At 41.7% G+C, this 18,299-nt stretch overlaps 1 protein-coding gene across 1 annotated transcript in view; it reads left to right on the top strand.

Moving 5' to 3' along the window:
- DCDC1 (doublecortin domain containing 1) overlaps window positions 1–18,299 on the top strand; it is a 405,509-nt gene that overhangs the window by 204,666 nt on the left and 182,544 nt on the right. Inside the window, exons 13-15 of the mRNA XM_038764553.1 lie at window positions 1,726–1,860; window positions 3,992–4,110; window positions 12,678–12,738. Coding sequence (XP_038620481.1) covers window positions 1,726–1,860; window positions 3,992–4,110; window positions 12,678–12,738 — 315 coding nt within the window. The remainder of the gene's footprint in view (window positions 1–1,725; window positions 1,861–3,991; window positions 4,111–12,677; window positions 12,739–18,299) is intronic.

The following is an 18,299-nucleotide window of genomic DNA, read 5'->3' as shown; positions in this document are numbered from 1 at the left end:
CTTACTGTGTGAAAAGTGCTGTACTAGGCGCTGGGGTAGATAGAATCTAATCAGCTTGGACACAGTCCATATTCCACGTGGGGTTCAGTCTTAATCCTCATTTTACAGATGAGGCAAGTGTGGCACAGAGAAGCGAAATGATTTGCCCACAGTCACACAGCAGACGAGTGGTGGAGGCAGGATTAGAACCCAGTTCCTTCTGACTCCCAGGTTCACCCTCTATCCACTAGGCCATGCCACACCTCAGTCAGTTCTTCGATATCAATCAATCAGTGACATTTATTAGCACTTACTGTATGTACCACACTCTACTATCCACTAGAAAGGGTACAGTATAGTTTGTAGATGTAATCCCTGACCTTGAGGAGCTATGGGAAAAGTAACCTTTTTATCATCCACTGTACCTAAAAGAAGGTTTAAATTTGTGCATATATATATGCTGTATTTATATTTTTAGTTATTATTTTTATAATAAAATTACTGTATTTAGTAGGAGTTAATTGTAGGAAACGGTGATTTTTAAGTGCAATAAGAAAAAACACTCACCTCTTAGAAGATTTCAGTTTGGCGAATAATGCATAAAACCGCCATCTGCTTAAAAAAGTTTTTTAAAAAGTGAATCAGTTTTACTCAAGTGCATTTCAGTGGCTAGGCACTTTTTCTGAAACAGTTTATTCTGTCTAAAAGGTCTGGGTCTAATCATAATTTTAACTTTTGATTACTACTTGCACTCATGATGCAATCATTGACTTTCCTGAACACTTAGTCAGTCATATTTATTGAGCACTTACTGTGTGCAGAGCATTGTACTAACTGCTTGGGAGAGTATAATATAACAATATAACAGAAACATTCCCTGCTCACATTCCCTGCTTGCAGTCTAGAGGAGGTGACAGACAGACAATGCCTTGTACTTGGCACTTGAGAGTTTTCACTCTCTTGGGTGGGAGACACATAGCCCTAGGTGCTTCCACGATCCTTCCAGGGCAATTTAGTGGGAAGGCTGTGGGCTGGAGGGGAACGTACTGATCAATCAATCAATCAATCAATCGTATTTATTGAGCGCTTACTATGTGCAGAGCACTGTACTAAGCGCTTGGGAAGTACAAATTGGCATCACATAGAGACAGTCCCTACCCGATAGTGGGCTCACAGTCTAAAAGGGGGAGACAGAGAACAGAACCAAACATACCAACAAAATAAAATAAGTAGGATAGAAATGTACAAGTAAAATAAATAAATAAATAAATAAACAGAGTAATAAATATGTACAACCATAATCTGATACTGTTGCGCTATTATGGGAAATTAGAGGGAAGAGGAATTCATGGGAAAGGAGAGATTAATTTTGAGCCTTTGCGTTCCTAAATTATGCAGCTTTAGGTCAACTATGCTAATCGCAACTTCCTAATCCATATTTAGAAGAATGACACTAACTCCTTTTCCCTTTGGCTTCTATCCCTTTCCATTAGTCCTCTCACCTACTCACCAGGAATAATACTGGAAGGAATGGAAATTTATATAGTTATCATGTGCTCATTTTCCTATATTGAATCAAGGATCTTCCTAGTCTTAAATATTTCTTAGTCTTTCCTAGTCTTACTATATTTCTATATGTTCTAATGTGTTTTCATGAGAGATAGAATCCTGTATGTTTTTGACTTAAGATATTGGGGAATTTAAATGGACAAAACTGTATAAGCATTCTTCTCTTTTGTGACTCAGGCAGATCCTCGTATGGTTTTGTACGCCTCTGTTACTATTGACAAGAGGATCGGAAGATTACCTTCAAAGCTTACTCCAAATCAGACAGCACCAGTAACCCTTTGGCCTAAAGCTAGCTCGTGGCTGATCACAAAGGTATTGGTGGCATTAAAAGTATTTCTTTGTTGAAACTAATAATAATATTAATTATGGTATTGGTTAAACACTTACTGTGTGCCCAGCGCTGTACTGAGCATGGTGCTAGATGCAAATTAATCAGATCGGACACAGTTCCCATGTCCTACCTGTGGCTCACAGTCTAAGTAGGAGGGAGAACAGATATTTAATACCCACTTAAGAGAGGAGGAAACTGAGCCCCAGAGAAGTTAAATGACTTGTCCTGGGTCATAGAGCAGGCAAATGACAGAGCTGGGATTAGAGCCCTGGTTCTCTGACGGCCAGTCCTATGCTCTTTCCACTAGGCAACAGTGTCGTACTTTTATTGCTATCAGTACCTTTGACTGTAAGAGCCCAGAATCTATCTAATGGAGCCTCACAGTTCTTCAGATTCCTCTTTGTTAAATACAGATTAAACACAGTCCCCATGTTACACTTGGCTCGAATAAACTGACTCCACTAACACTCTGAAAGATACACAGGCTTGGCTAGAATTAGGTCTCGGTGCTTCATCAACTGCTGCCACATTATCCCGCCTTGATTACTGCATCAGCCTCCTTGCTGTCCTTCTTGCCTCTTGTCTCTCCCCACTCCAGTTCATAATTCACTCTGCTGCCCAGATCATTTTTCTACAAAACTTTTCAGTCCACGTTTCCCCACTCCTCAAGAACCTCTACTGGTTGCCCACTCACCTCTGCATCAAACAGAAACTCCTTGCCATTCACCCATTCATTCAGTCGTATTTCTTGAGTGCTTACTGTGTGCAGAGCGCTGTACTAAGAGCTTGGGAAGTAAAGTCACCAACATATAGAGACGGTCCCTACCCAACAACGGGCTCCCCTTGGCTCTCCTAACTTACCTCGCTAATTTCCTCCTACAGCCGGGAGTTAGAAGGACCAGACTTCTAATTCTGGCTCTGTCGCTCATCGGCTGTGTGACCTTGGGAAAGTCAGGCCCATGCTCCATCCACTAGACCATGCTGCTTCTTAACTTCTCCCTTTTCCAGAGAGATACCTGCTCCTGCATTGTAGGATTTTCAGGCCCTGAATATCCTCTGAAATACCTAAAGCAGGAGGCAAGATGGATGCTAAAACTCTGGGACTGTTCCTCCTAAATCAGAAAGTCTGGGTTTTTTTGTATCAGTATACTCAGGAGAGAAGAGATTCTATAAGCAAACCATAAATAAGCTCAATTAACAGCACAGCTGAAAATGAAAGTTCAGAGGACTTGTGTGTTAAAAAAATACTTGAAATTTAAATGAATCAAGAACAAAAGAAGGAAATAGCTAAGAAAAATGTTCTTGATACATACCATTTTGGTCTTAAAGTTAAGAAAAGTTGTCCTTGTGTCATTTTGTTTTTCCTGCTCCAAGTCCAGCAACAGCAAAGACCAACTGAGACCCATTCAAATGAAAATAATCTTACAAAAGTTTGCCTTTCAAAATACTACATTGTTCAAGCATAAAACATTACATTCTTAAATGCATAGCACATTTGAATAAACCTTTTAAGGGCATTCCTTAAGCTCCAAGTGGAATGTTCACAAAGTAATGAAGAATATCATTAACAATGTCACCTCCAAAAGCAGTTGATTGTTTTATTTGGTAGTGAATTTAAAGTGGGAACAAAAGCAGTTCACAAAGAACCCTCTCTTCCCATATTTACCCAGCAGTGTTTCTGACCCTGAGTAAAACTTAAAGCTAATGCAAAGGCTGAGGATTTAATGCAAGCTTTGCAGCTCACTGAACGTATTTTTCCGTGCATACATATTTCAGATAAGCCCCCAAGCTATAACTCTAGCAAGTGGCCCGTTAGGGACCAACCCTAAATCACTGCACTGTGAAATATGCACAGGAAAAGGACAAATGAAGATACCAGAGCCTCGTCTATTTTGCACTGAACTGTGAAATGCCACCCTTGTTGTACAAGAGATCACGGACTCTGAGCAGGGCTCATTGACTGCTAAGTTGTGGATAGGGTTTCACTTTGTGCAACTGTTAATATCCAGGGTTATCCAGGCATAATGACCTTACCGTTTGTAACACATTGTTGAATTTTCTGGTTCTTTTAACGTATTTAAACCTTTTTCCTCCCTCATCATTCATGGGAAGGCAGGAATGATTCTGAGCCGAGCTATGATCCAGTGCTGCCTCGCGATTGGCCAGCCAATCAGACTTAAGACTGATGAAGGCACATCTCTAGAAGGATTTCAACTTGCCCTACAGAAAAGGTAATAACTCGGCATTCCCTTATTCCCGAATGATTTGGGATTTAATTGAATACTTTTAAAAAGACGTGGAGGCAGGGGAGGCTTAGTGGAAAGACCAGGGGACTGAGAGTCAGGAGTCCCAGATTCAGGTCTGAGCACTGGCACTGGCCTGCTGTGTGTTCTTGGGCAAGTCCCTTAACCTCTCTGGGCCTCGGTTTCCACACAGGTAAAATGGGGATAAAGCTAAAGTGTAAGTCCCATGTGGGTCAGGGAGTGTGTCTAATCGCATAATTTTGTATATACCCCAGGCCTTAGATCTTAATTAATAATAGTGATGTTGTGTTTTCAAACATTTTTCATATTTCAAATTGCTCTAACATATTTGATTAATGAATTGTGTTAATATGAATATCATCACACATATAATTATGTCTTTTTATAATGCACTGATATGCGTATTCATTTTGAAATATGGAATTAGTACTATGAACAGTATCTATTTGAGCAGAGAGCACTGTCGTACTTGCTTAAAAAACACTCATATAGAGACCTACTCTTTCAGTCATCTGGTATGTAATCAGATGCATTGGCAATTATGATTCCTCCCTCTTCATGTGGTTTAACAGTGTAGAATTTTCAGTGTAGTAAAAATCCATGAAATAGTTCTTTTGTGGGCATCCATGTTATATGCACCTCCACTAGATTGTAAGCTCTTTGAGAGCAGAGATCATGGCTACCAACTTTATCGTTCTCTCTCTAGCGCTTAGTACAGTGCTCTGCACAAAATTAAAACTAAATAATAACACTGAGGTACCCATATTATGTAATTAGAAAGCTTTCCTCGGTCCATTTACAACGTCCTAGTTTGCATCAACACAACACCCATCCTTAACAGTTAAGAACCAAGTATAATACTACTACTACTAATAATAGTTGTGGTATTTTTTAAGTGCAAACTATTTGCCTTAAATACTAATCACTGGAGTAGATACAAGATAATCAGGTCCCATATTGGGTTCAAAGTCTAGGTAGGAGAGGGAACAGGTATTTTGTTAATGGTATTTAAGCCCTTACTATGTGCTAGACACTGTACCAAGCACTGGGGTATATACAAGTTAATCAGGTTGGATACAGTCCATGTCTCACGAGGGGCTCACAGTCTTATTTCCCATTTTACAGATGAGATGAATGAGGCATAGGGAAGTGAAGTGACTTCCCCAAGGTCACACAGCAGAAAAGTGGCCAAGCCGAGATTAGAACTCACGTCCTTCTGATTTCCAGGCTCATGCTGTACTCAGTAGGCCATGCGACTTCTCTTATAAATCACTGTTTTGCAGGTGAGGGAACTGAGGCACAGAGGAGTAACACAAGTAGTTGAATGGGATAAGAACCCAGTTCCTCTGACCCCCCAGGCCCATGATCTTTCTACTACATCACACTTTTTGTTCATTCTGTTGTATTCTCATCACTTATTTCGTTTATGTTCACATATTCAAGGACTTATTATGAGCTTCCTCACCGACTTCCCTGCCTCCTATCCCTGCCGACGCCAATCCCAAAACTTTCACTGTGTTGCTTGGATCATTTCTGTAATAAAACACTGTTATCTCCCGACTCCTTAAAAATCTCCAATCATTGCTGATCCATCTCCGCCTCAAGCTAGAACTTTAAGGCTTTAAGGCACTCAAACAGCTCCCTGCCTCCTACCTCACTCTGATGATCTTCAACTACAACTTTTTCTCTGTAAATCTAACCAACTCGCTATAACTTAGACTTTTGTATCTCACTGCTGATTCCTTGCCCGCATCCTCCCCTGACCTGGAACTCCCTCCTGCTTCAAGGCCCTACTGAGAGCTCACCTTCCTCCAGGAGGCCTTCCCAGACTGAGCCCCTTCTTTCCTCTCCCCCTCATCCCCCTCTCCATCCCCCCATCTTACCTCCTTCCCTTCCCCACAGCACCTGTATATATGTATATTTGTTTGTACATATTTATTACTCTATTTATTTATTTTACTTGTACATATCTATTCTATTTATTTTATTTTGTTAGTATGTTTGGTTTTGTTCTCTGTCTCCCCCTTTTAGACTGTGAGCCCACTGTTGGGTAGGGACTGTCTCTATATGTTGCCAACTTGTACTTCCCAAGTGCTTAGTACAGTGCTCTGCACACAGTAAGTGTTCAATAAATACGATTGATTGATTGATTGCTTCATATCTGACAGACCACCACTCTTCCCACCTACAAAGCCTTATTTGAATCATCTTATAGTGATAATAACAATAATAATAATAATGGTATTTGTTAAGCACTGTTCTAAGCACTGGGGAAGATATAAGATAATCAGGTCAGACATCTTCTCGAGGAGGCCTTCCCTGACTAATCCCTCATTTCCTCTCCTTACTTTCCCGTTCTATGTTGCTTATGTACTTGGACATGCATTTAAGCATTTAATATCCACCGCACCCTCAGCCCAGCAGTACGTATGTACATATTCATTCATTCAGTCATATTTATTGAGCGCTTACTGTATGAAGAGCACTGTACTAAGTGCTTGGGAAGTACATATCCTTTTACCCTGCCATTTCCCATGTTTGTATTTTTTTTGCCTATTCCCCTCTTCTGGACGGTAAACTCCTTGTGGGCAGGAATTGTGTTTATCAATTCTATTATATTGTACTCTTCCAAGTACCTAGAAAGGTGCTCTGCACAAAGTAAGTACTCAATAAATACAATTAATGGATTATTTTAAAGACTTTCATCCAGACATACTTGTTCTACTCCCTTTTCTTCTTCCTGCTGTCTATATTTGTAGTGAAATTTTATCTTTCTCTCATCCCCCATTAAGATTGTAAACTCTTTGAGGTCAGGGAACATGTGTTTTGCCTCTGGATTCACTCATTCATTCATTCATTCAATCGTATTTATTGAGCGCTTACTGTGAGCAGAGCACTGTACTAAGCGCTTGGGAAATACAAGTTGGCAATCTATTTCTGGATCCCATCTTCTAAGTCTACTGCACTCTTCCAAGCAGTGTGGCTCAGTGGAAAGAGACCGGGCTTGGGAGTCAGAGGTCATGGATACGAAAACCGGCTCCGCCACTTGTCCACTGTGTGACCTTGGGCAAGCGACTTAACTTCTCTGTGCCTCAGTTACCTCATCTGTAAAATGGGGATTAAGACTGTGAGCCCCATGTGGGTTAACCTGATCACCTTGTATCCCCCCAGCACTGAGAACAGTGCTTCGTACATAGGAAGTGCTTGACAAATACCATCTTTATTTTTATTATTCCAAGCATTCAATTCAGTGTTCTGTATACAGTAAGCATCGCATAAATACTATTGATTGCTTGATATACCAGCAAATCAGTAAGAGCTAAATGCAAAATTCAGTCAATTTCTGAAATTCACAGGAGAAACTGCTGTTTGGTTCACAAAAATGAATTCTATGATTTTCATTTTTGGTTTAGACCTTAATTTTCTCTATTTGCTAGAGCTTTCTTTACATGCTGATGGAATCATTTAATGTGCCTGCAGTAAACTTGACCCTCAGTTCTAAACATCAAAAAGAATGGAAGAGAATATGTTTGTACGTATTTATTACTCTATTTATTTATTTTACTTGTACATATCTATTCTATTTTATTTTGTTAATATGTTTCTAGACTGTGAGCCCACTGTTGGGTAGGGACCGTCTCTATATGTTGCCAACTTGTACTTCCCAAGCGCTTAGTACAGTGCTCTGCACACAGTAAGCGCTCAATAAATACGATTGATTGATTGATTGATATCTCATTGTGTTGTGTGACTTAAAAGGAGTCAGCTAAATCCATTTAATCTATCTCCTTGCCTTCAGGCAGGATGGCCTCTAGACTGAATTGTAGAATAGCCGTCCTACTTTAAAGCATTCAAATGAGGAGATTTCCTCCTCCAGCTTTCCCCAGGAACCATCTCAGTCTTTCACTGGCTTGATGGGCTTCTTTCTATTTAAATAGTGTAAATCCCTCTTGCTGAAGTAAACCCTTCCATTCTTCGTTTTTGCTCTTCCTGGGGATAGAGAAACCTTAATCTTTTAGACTGTGAGCCCACTGTTGGGTAGGGGCTGTCTCTATATGTTGCCAACTTGTACTTCCCAAGCGCTTAGTACAGTGCTCTGCACACTGTAAGCGCTCACTAAATACGATTGATGATGATGATGATAATCGTATCATTTCAAGGCTTCACTTGCAATAGCCCCCATTACTCATCAACCAGCCCCACCTCTCAATCAACTCATCCCCCCCTTAATTGCATCCCTCCCTACACCCAACCTGCAATGGTGCTACAGATACGCCTTTTCCAAACCTTCAAGAGAATGAAAGATTATCAGCATTTGGAACTACGACCCATGTATTTGGCAAAACTCTCCACAATGATCGGATAAGCTGCTGCAGTTTCTCTGGCACCTTAACCATTGTCTGAGTGGTTTAAACTATGTTAGCCGCTGGTCTGGCAACAAGATGGTAGAGCCAGGAAAGAGGAAGGTGGGACATTCTCGTGGTCTAGTTGATAGAGCACGGGCTTGGGAGTCAGAAGGACCTGGGTTCTAATCCCGGCCCCACCACTTGTCCGCTGTGTGACCTTGGGGAAGTCACTTAATTTATCTGTGCCTCAGTTACCTTATCTGTAAAATGGGGATTAAGACTGTGAACTCCAAGTGGGACAGGGACTGTGTCCAACCTGATTAGCTTGTATCGATGCTTAGAACAGTGCTTGACACGTAGTAAGCTCTTAGCAAATGCTATTATTATTATTATTCTGCCTCTTCTCCACCCCCAGGAGGGTGGCATCTGTGGGTTTGAGGGTCATGGAGGGGAATATCCCATTTGGGTATGACCTTCTGAGGAGCTGGGGCAGAGCCACTTCAGTTTTCCTCTGCCTCCTCTCTCTGTCTGGGATGGTGGCATTGGTGGGACTAGCCTTCCCTCCACACCCCGTTTTCCAAGGAGCCAGGTTGCGACACTGTGAGTCCTGATCCCCCTCTCTGTCTGGAGCAGCTGTGGTAGCCCTAATGGGGGATTTTTTTGCATTTCATTTTTATAAATTTTCAAAGAACCGGTTTTTCTGAAGCTTTATATTCCCAGGAGAAAAACACTGGAATAAAGATATAAATTACATTTACTAATTAATGGGAAATCAAATGGATAAGCTGACATTTTTAATGCGTTAAACATGAAAATCTTCAATATGGGTGTAGTAAGCCTAGGGCAAGGAGGATGGCTTGGGAAATGGTGTATATCCATTAACCTAGAAAGGCTCTCTAAAACTGAACCGCCGTCATGATTTCCCGAAGGTCCAGCTTTCAAAATCCCAGTGGCTTTTACTCTTCATAAAAATAAGGCTGAATGTTTTGCTAGTGAATTGAATGCCTTGACTTTTCATAAATGGATGTATAGATAAACTAGAAATATATTTAAGGGTATAATGCGATAATTACAAATATAGTATCAGGTGTATTCTCTGTGAACCTTTTCCCCATAGAAAAGCGGCATATATGTATTATAATACTAATATCACCTAAACCCCATTCCTGGTTTAATAGGACATTCTCAAGATTAGTATCATATAAATAAAATGGTGTGGGATTCAATATCAATTTATTTCCATTGAAAGGAAATGTTAATATTGAAACAAAATCTTAAGCTCTTTTGACTGCTGATTTCTTCCTTGAGAAATGGAATACTAACCTTATTACATTTGAAGTAGGTCACTATATCAGAATTTCAATTTTGTAAACTCTGTGAAATTGAAAGTAGTTTGTTTTTTTTAAATTGATTCTAAGTTCCTTGAAGGCAGGGATTATACTCTGCCACTGACTTAATACAGTTCTTTGCACAGAGTAAGGGCCCAATAAATACCATTGATTGATACTCACTGATAAACCAACATTCTGTAATGTTAACATTTTCAAACTCCTGATGAGTGCCTGTTGTATGCAGAGCACTGTACTAAGTGGTTGGGTGAGTAAAATAGAAATGAGACAGGAGGGAGCTTACAATCTAATGTGAAATTTTGTCAGTGGGTATACTTTTGAAGCATCATAGGATTTATATCACCATCTCATTTGATACGTTTTTATCACTTTACAATGTTCAGGTAATTTTTACGTTCTGTGGTATTTGTTAAGCACTTTCTATATGCCAAAGCACAGGGGCTGTTACAAGATAATCGGGTCAAAGTCCTTATCTCACATGGGACTCAGTCAAAGGTGGAAGGAGAAAAGCTATTGAATCCCCATTTTACAAATGAGAAAACTGACATGCAGAAAAGTAAAGTGACTTGCCCATGTTTCTCCCTATTAGTCCTTTGCATTTTCTCCTTAACAGCAGTAGCAAGCTACTGAGGTACAGCTTTTGCCAGTTTTCTGGCAGCATCTGATGCCTTTGCATGTCTCTCCCTCAGAAATGGGGAGTTTAAGAGAGAAATACAAGATAGATTAGGAGGGAATCCGGTAGCTGTTTTACTTTTTTTATGGTATCTATTAAGGACTTACTTTTGTCAGCGTACCTTACTAAGCGCTGGGGAAGATACAAGATAATCATGTTGGACACAGTCCCTGCCCCATTGGGGGCACACAGTTTAAGTAGGAGGGAGTAGGATTTAAGTGATTTGCCCAAGGCAAAGTGGCCAAGACAGGATTAAAACCCATATCATCCATCTCCCAGGCCCATGATCTTTGCATTAGCCCATTCATTCATTCAATCGTATTTATTGAGCGCTTACAGTGTGCAGAGCACTGTACTAAGCACTTGGGAAGTACAAGTTGGCAACATATAGAGACGGTCCCTACCCAACAGTGGGCTCACAGTCTAGACGGGGGAGACAGAGAACAAAACATATTAACAAAATAAAATAAATAGAAAAAATGCGTACAAATAAAATAAATACATAAATAGAGTAATAAATATGTACAAACATATATACATATATACAGGTGCTGTGGGTAGGGATCCTGTCTACCAACTCTATTGTATCGTATTCTCCCAAGTGCTTAGTGCAGTGCTCTGCCCACAGAACTGCTCAATCAGTACCACTGAATATTTGGCAATAGTGATGCTGCAAAGATATTAGAGGCCCTGTCAGAGGCTAAGAGTGAAAGTTGTAGGAGGACAGGCCCATGGAGAGGATGAAAGACAGAAGGACCTTGAATTTATACATTTCAGATTTTCATAGTCAAGTCTTATGTTGGGTTGGGGACAAGATGTCCAGATTTTTGTGAGCACTGCGGGTTGGGCGTCTAGAGCATGGAAAGATCAGGGAAGACAGTAAAATAATGGAAAGAGCACAGGACTCCTCCCAGCTCCGCCATTTGTCTCTGTGTGACCCTTGGGCAAGACACCTTCTGTGTGCCTGAATTTTCTGACCTGTAAAATGGGAATTAAATATCCTTTCTTCCCTCTACAGTCCTCTGTGAGACAGGGACTGAATCTGATCTGATTGCCTTGTATCTACCCTAGTGCTTGGCATATGATAAGTGCTCAATAAATACCATCATTAGAAAAAGAGGCAAAAAGAAGACAGAGAAGAGGAGCCAAAGAAGGGGCGAGGCCAATCAATCAATCAATCGTAATTATTGAGCGCTTACTGTGTGCAGAGCACTGTACTAAGTGCTTGGGAAGTACAAGTTGGCAACATGTAGAGACAGTCCCTACCCAACAGTGGGCTCACAGTCTAAAAGGGGGAGACAGAGAACAAAACCAAACATACTAACAAAATGAAATAAATAGAATAGATATGTACAAGTAAAATAAATAAATAAATAGAGTAATAAATATGTACAAACATATATACATATATACAGGCCAAGAGGCAGAAGGAAGGGCACAAAAGGGAATTTTTTTTTTAAGGGTATTTAAGTGCTTACACAAAGAAAGAGATAGGATGACCAAAGAGATACTTGCAGAAAATATTGTATTTGCCTCCATATCCACCACATCCAGGACCACTGAGGTTTTTTTGACATCACCACTACCTAAGCATTGCCGACAATGCCCATGGCCACTGACAACACCCAGGTCTCAGCTGGCTTTGGGGTCCTGGGCTCCTAGTAGCGTCAGCAGGAATCCTTGCTTAGACCCCACCTGGGCTCTAACCACTGCTTGGGTCCCCATGGGTGCCTAAAGGCCCTCCGGTTCAGTGATGAGATTCCCGAAATGCTCCAGGACAGGGCTCCAGGAAGACGGTGAGGACTGGAATAGCCGTTCCGGCCTTGGGTATCCGAAGCACACCACTGCCTCCGTCTGCTTCTGCATCCATCCCGCCCTGCAGTGCTCTCTCCTCCCAAGTCTGAGTCGGACAGGGGCAGCCTGACTCCAGCAGGGACTTGGGGGCCCGATTTTGGGATAAAGAAGTCTACACAACCTTGGTACTTTGGTACCCCAAGGCCTGAGAACAGGAAAGCTATTTGATGTGTCCCTTTCCTGTTTCTCCCGCAGCTGACTGACGGGAGTAAAGCTCTCCCAGGTGAATGTGGATTTGCTTTTCTGTAAATAGCTTTGTGCTTTTTCCTTCCAGTGAAGTATGCGCATAAGTAAATTGTATCTTCATTACAGAGATAAAGACAATGAAGGTCAGAAGTGGAGGTTTGGGAATGAAGGCTGCATCTATTCTAAGGTAAATTATTTACAGGCTCCTCCATCCATGGGAGATGGTGCCCGTCCACCTTGGCATCAGACAGAAACTCCTTCCTATTCACTTTAAAGCACTCAGTCAGCTCACCCCCTCCTACCTCACCTTACCGATCTCTTAAGTACAGCCCAGCCTGCGCATCCCTATCCTATAGTGCCAGCTTGCTCATTGTGCCCCAGTCTTGTCTATCTCATCTCCAACTCCTTTCCCAAGTCCTCCCTTTAGGTGTGGAATTCCCTCCCCCTCCATATACAACCAGGCCACCACGCTCCCCACCTTCAAAGCCTCATTAAGGTCACATCTCAATCAGTCAATCAATCAGTGGAATTTATTGAGCATTTAATAATAATAATGGTATTTGTTAAGCATATAATAATAGTTATTATTATGGTTTATATTAATATATTTATTATATATTTATATTTATTTATATTTATTAATAATAAATATTATTATTTGTTAAGCACTTACTATGTGCCAGGCACTGTTTTAAACGCTGGGGTAGATATAAGATACAGTTCCTGTACCAAATAGGGTTCACAATCTAAACCCCCATTTTACAGATGAGGGATCTGAGGCACAGAGAAGTTAAGTGACTTGCCTAAGGTTACACAGCAGACATTACTCAGCCCTTGGGAGAGTAATAATAATAATAATGGCATTTGTTAAGCACTTACTATGTGCAAAGCACTGTTCTAAGCACTGGGGTGGGTACAAGGTGATCAGGTTGTCTCATGTGGGGCTCACAGTCTTAATCCCCATTTTACAGATGAGGTAGCTGAGGCACAGAGAATAATAATAATGATGGTACTTGTTAAGAACTTACTATGTGCAAAGCACTGTTCTAAGCGCTGGGGGGATACAAGGTGATCAGGTTGTCCCACGTGGGGCTCACAGTCTTAATCCCCATTTTACAGATGAGGTAGCTGAGGCACAGAGAAGTTAAGTGGTTTGCCCAAAGTCACACAGCTGACAATTGGCGGAGCCGGGATTTGAACCCATGACCTCTGACTCCAAAGCCCATGCTCTTTCCATTGAGCCATGCTGCTTCTCTGTTTGCAGAGCACTGTACTAAGCACTTGGAAGAGTACAGTACAACAGAATTAGCAGACACGTTCCCTGCCCACAATGAGCTTACAGTATTCCCCAAGACCATCCCTGATTAAACCCTATTTTCCCCAGCTCCCTCTTCCTTCTGAGTCATCTACGAACTTGCATCTGTGACCTTTGAGCATTTGATATTCACCTCACCCTCAACCCCACAGCACTCATGCACATACCTTCAAATTATATATTATTTGTTTAAATTAATGTCTGTCTCCCCCTCTAGTCTGTAAGCTTTCTACGGGCAGGGAATGTGTCTGCTACTTATGTTGCATTGTACTCTTCCAAGTGCTTAGTACGGTGCTCTGCAAAGAGTAAGTGCTCAATAAATACTTTTGATTGAATATATACTTGAAATCTATTCTTGGGTTAAGAAAAGACTTTAGTGTTAGTAGTATTTATTAAGTACTTAACTGTGTGCAGAGCTTTGAAGTAATTGTCTGTCGGATATGAAAGTGGACGGTATTCCAGGCCAGAGGCAGGATGTGGGCATGCGATCAGTGGTGAGATAGACTGGACAGGGCAGAGACTGGAGGCAGGGAAGTCAATAAAGTCAATAAATACGATTGAATGAATGATGACATCAGAATCTGAAAAGTCCCTGGCTGAAGTTGTGGCTGTGCACATGGAGAGGAAGAGGTGGATTCTGGAAATATTGTAGTGGGTGGATGAATAAGACAGAGAGAAGAATCAAGGATAATGCCACGGTTGCATGCTTGAGAGACGTGGGAGATAGGATGGTGTCAACTGTGATGGAAAATTTAGGTGGAGGAGTGAATTTGGGAGGGAAGATGAGGATATGTTGAGTTTTAGGTGCCTGTGGGAAACTCCACGAAGAGATCATCATCAATCGTATTTATTGAGCGCTTACTATGTGCAGAGCACTGTACTAAGCGCTTGGGAAGTACAAATTGGCAACATACAGAGACAGTCCCTACCCAACAGTGGGCTCACAGTCTAAAAGGGGGAGACAGAGAACAAAACCAAACATACTAACAAAATAAAATAAATAGAATAGATATGTACAAGTAAAATAAATAAATAAATAAATAGAGTAATAAATATGTACAAACATATATACATATATACAGGTGCTGTGGGGAAGGGAAGGAGGTAAGATGCGGGGGATGGAGAGGGGGACGAGGGGGAGAGGAAGGAAGGGGCGAAGAAGAGATGGCTTGGTGGCTGGAGGAAATGGAAGATTGTAGGGTTGTTGAGCCTAGCAGGTCAGTTGGGGAAACATCATTATAAAGATGATAGTTGAAACCACTGGAGCAGCAGTTGAGCTCCCCAAGGATGTGAGTGTAGACTGAGATGAAAAAAGGGACCCAGAATTAACCTTTGAGGGAATACCGACAGTTACAGGGTGGGAAGCAGAGGAAAAGAGGTGAAAATGAGAGTTGTCTACCAGAAAGAGAACCAGGAAAGGACTATGTCAGAGAAACCAAGATTAGTGTTTACAGGTGAAAGGAGTTATCCATAGTATGAAAGGCAGCCAAGAGATTAAAATGGTTAAGAAGGGGTAGAAGCTATTGGATTTGGCAGAAAATACTGTACAATATGTGACAACACAAACAATGTAATGTGACACAGTTCTTTTTAGACCAGTACCTCTTTTTCCGCTGATGATTTTAGTCAGATTTGTCAGTGATACAGATTTGATTTTCATATTAGCTCTTACTATGTGCCAGGCACTGTACTAAGCACTGGGGTAGATACAAGGTTGGATGCGGTCCCTGTCCCACCTAGGGCTCATAGTCTTAATCCCTATTTTGCAGGTGAGGTAACTGAGGCACAAAGGAGTTAAGTAACTTGCCCAAGGTCACACAGCAAAGTGGCGAAGCCAGGAGTAGAAAATAGGTCCTTCTGACTCTCGGGCCCATGCTCTATCCATTAGGCCACACTGTTTCTTTGCTGTGTGACCTTAGTCAAGTCACTTAACTTCTCTGTGCCTCAATTACCTCATCTATAAAATGGGGATTAAGATTGTGAATGCTATGTGGGACAGGGACTGCGTACAACCCATATCTTATATCTTGCCCCAGCACTCGGAACAGTGCCTGGCACATAGTAAACGCCTAACAGATACCATTAAAAAAAAGTGCTGGCTTAGACACCAGATAATCAGATTGGACACAATCCTTGCCCTACATGGGAGTCACCATCTAAATAGAAGGGAGAACAATCATTTGATCCTCATATTACAGATGAGGAAACTGGGGTTCAGGGAATTTAAGTGATTTGCTTAAGGTCACAGAGCAGGCAAGTGGCAGGTCTTCTGACCCCCCAAGTTGCTTCTTATTTGTCATTTTTGGGTGGAGTGGATACCAGTCTTCTAGGCTGTGAGCCCACTGTTGGGTAGGGACTGTCTCTATATGTTGCCAACCTGTACTTCCTAAGCGCTTAGTGCAGTGCTCTGCACACAGTAAGCACTTAATAAACATGATTGATTGATTGATTGAGAGGGTGTACATAGATTCAACTGGGGACATAGCCTGACATAGTAGATAGAGCACAGTCCTGGGAGTCAGAAGGGTATGGGTTCTAATCCAGCCTCTGCCACTTATCTACTGTGTGACCTCGGTCAAGTCACTTCCTTCATTCATTCAGTTGTATTTATTGAGGGCTCACTGTGTGCAGAGCACTGTACTAAGCGCTTGGGAAGTAGGTCGGCAACATATAGAGACGGTCCCTACCCTACAAAGGGCTCACAGTCTAGAAGGGGGAGACAGACAACAGAACAAAACATGTGGACAGGTGTCAAGTCATCAGAACAAATAGAATTAATGCTAAATGCACACCATTAACAAAATAAATAGAATAGTAAATATGTACAAGTCAAATAGAGTAATAAATCTGTACAAACATATATACAGGTGCTGTGGGGAGGGGAAGGAGGTAGGGCAGAGGGGGGATGGGGAGGAGGAGAGGAAAAAGGGGGCTCAGTCTGGGAAGGCCTCTTGGAGGAGGTGAGCTCTCAGTAGGGCTTTGAAGAGAAGAAGAGAGCTAGCTCACTTAACTTCTGTGTGCCTCAGTTAGCTCATCTGTAAAATGGAGATCAAACTTTAAGTGTGAGCTCCATTTGGGATAATAATAATAATAATAATGATGGCATTTGGTAAGCGCTTACTATGTGCAAAGCACTGTTCTAAGCGCTGGGGGGGGATACAAGGTGATCAGGTTGTCCCACGTGGGGCTCACAGTCTTCATCCCCATTTGACAGTTGAGGGAACAGAGGCTCTGAGAAGTTAAGTGACTTGCCCAAGGTCACACAGCAGACATGTGGTGGAGCCGGGATTCGAACCCGTGACCTCTGACTCCAAAGCCCGGGCTCTTTCCACTGAGCCACGCTGACTGTGTCCATCCCAATTTGCTTGTATCCACCCCAGCGCTTAATACAGTACCTGGCACATAGTAAGTGCTTGAGAAATATCATTATTATTAGTATTGGTGTGAGCTCCTTGAAATTCTGCTATTAGTTCTGCCTCTCCAGCTTCACCTGCTGTCCTAGACGTAGCTGTAAGGGAGTTACTGTAGGGAGGGTGGAGGATAGCAGCCCTGTAAAAAGCTGCTGCCCCAATTGTAATCATCTGTCTGACTCTGCCACTTGTCTGCTGTGTGACCTTGGTCAAGTCACTTCACTCCTCTGTGCCTCAGTTACCTCATCTGTAAAAGCGGGATTGAGACTGCGAGCCCCATATGGGACAGGGTCTGTGTCCATCTCGATTTGGTTCATTCATTCATTCAATCGTATTTATTGAGCACTTACTGTGTGCAGAGCACTGTACTAAGCGCTTGGGAAGTACAAGTCGGCAACATATAGAGACGGTCCCTATCCAACAACGGGCTCACGGTCTACAAGCGGGAGACAGACAACAAAACAAAGCATGTAGACAGGTGTCAAAATCATCAGAACAAATAGAATTAAAGCTATGTGCACATCATTAACAAAATAAATAGAATAGTGAATATGTACAAGTGAAATAGAGTAATAATTCTGCACAAATATATATATACAAGTTCTGTGGGGAGGGGAAGGGGAGGAGGAGGGGAAGGGGAGGAGGAGAGGAAAATGGGGCCTCAGTCTGGGTTCTACACACCCCAGTGCTTAGTACAGTGCTTGGCATATTGTAAGCTCTTAACAAATACCACAATAATTAATTTTTGTGGGTGAGGGGAGCAGGAGTTTTTCTTTCTTCTAAGGCTCCAAAGGCTGTGTTTCAAGCCATGCAAATGGGTCACTTAAGGTTCTAAGGCAGGGTTAGTATAATTTAAATATCAGGATAAAACTCCATCGTCTTGTACCTATTACAAATGATAGTTCCAATTTGGAATACTTCCCAAGCGCTTACTGCTCTGCACACAGTAAGCGCTCAATAAATACAATTGATGATGATGATGAATACAAATTTCAATGAAGGAGTGGTAGGATTCACTAATAA

Source organism: Tachyglossus aculeatus, chromosome 22, assembly GCF_015852505.1.
Source record: "Tachyglossus aculeatus isolate mTacAcu1 chromosome 22, mTacAcu1.pri, whole genome shotgun sequence".
Lineage (NCBI taxonomy): Eukaryota > Metazoa > Chordata > Mammalia > Monotremata > Tachyglossidae > Tachyglossus > Tachyglossus aculeatus.
This window is presented reverse-complemented; position numbering and strand designations above follow the sequence as displayed.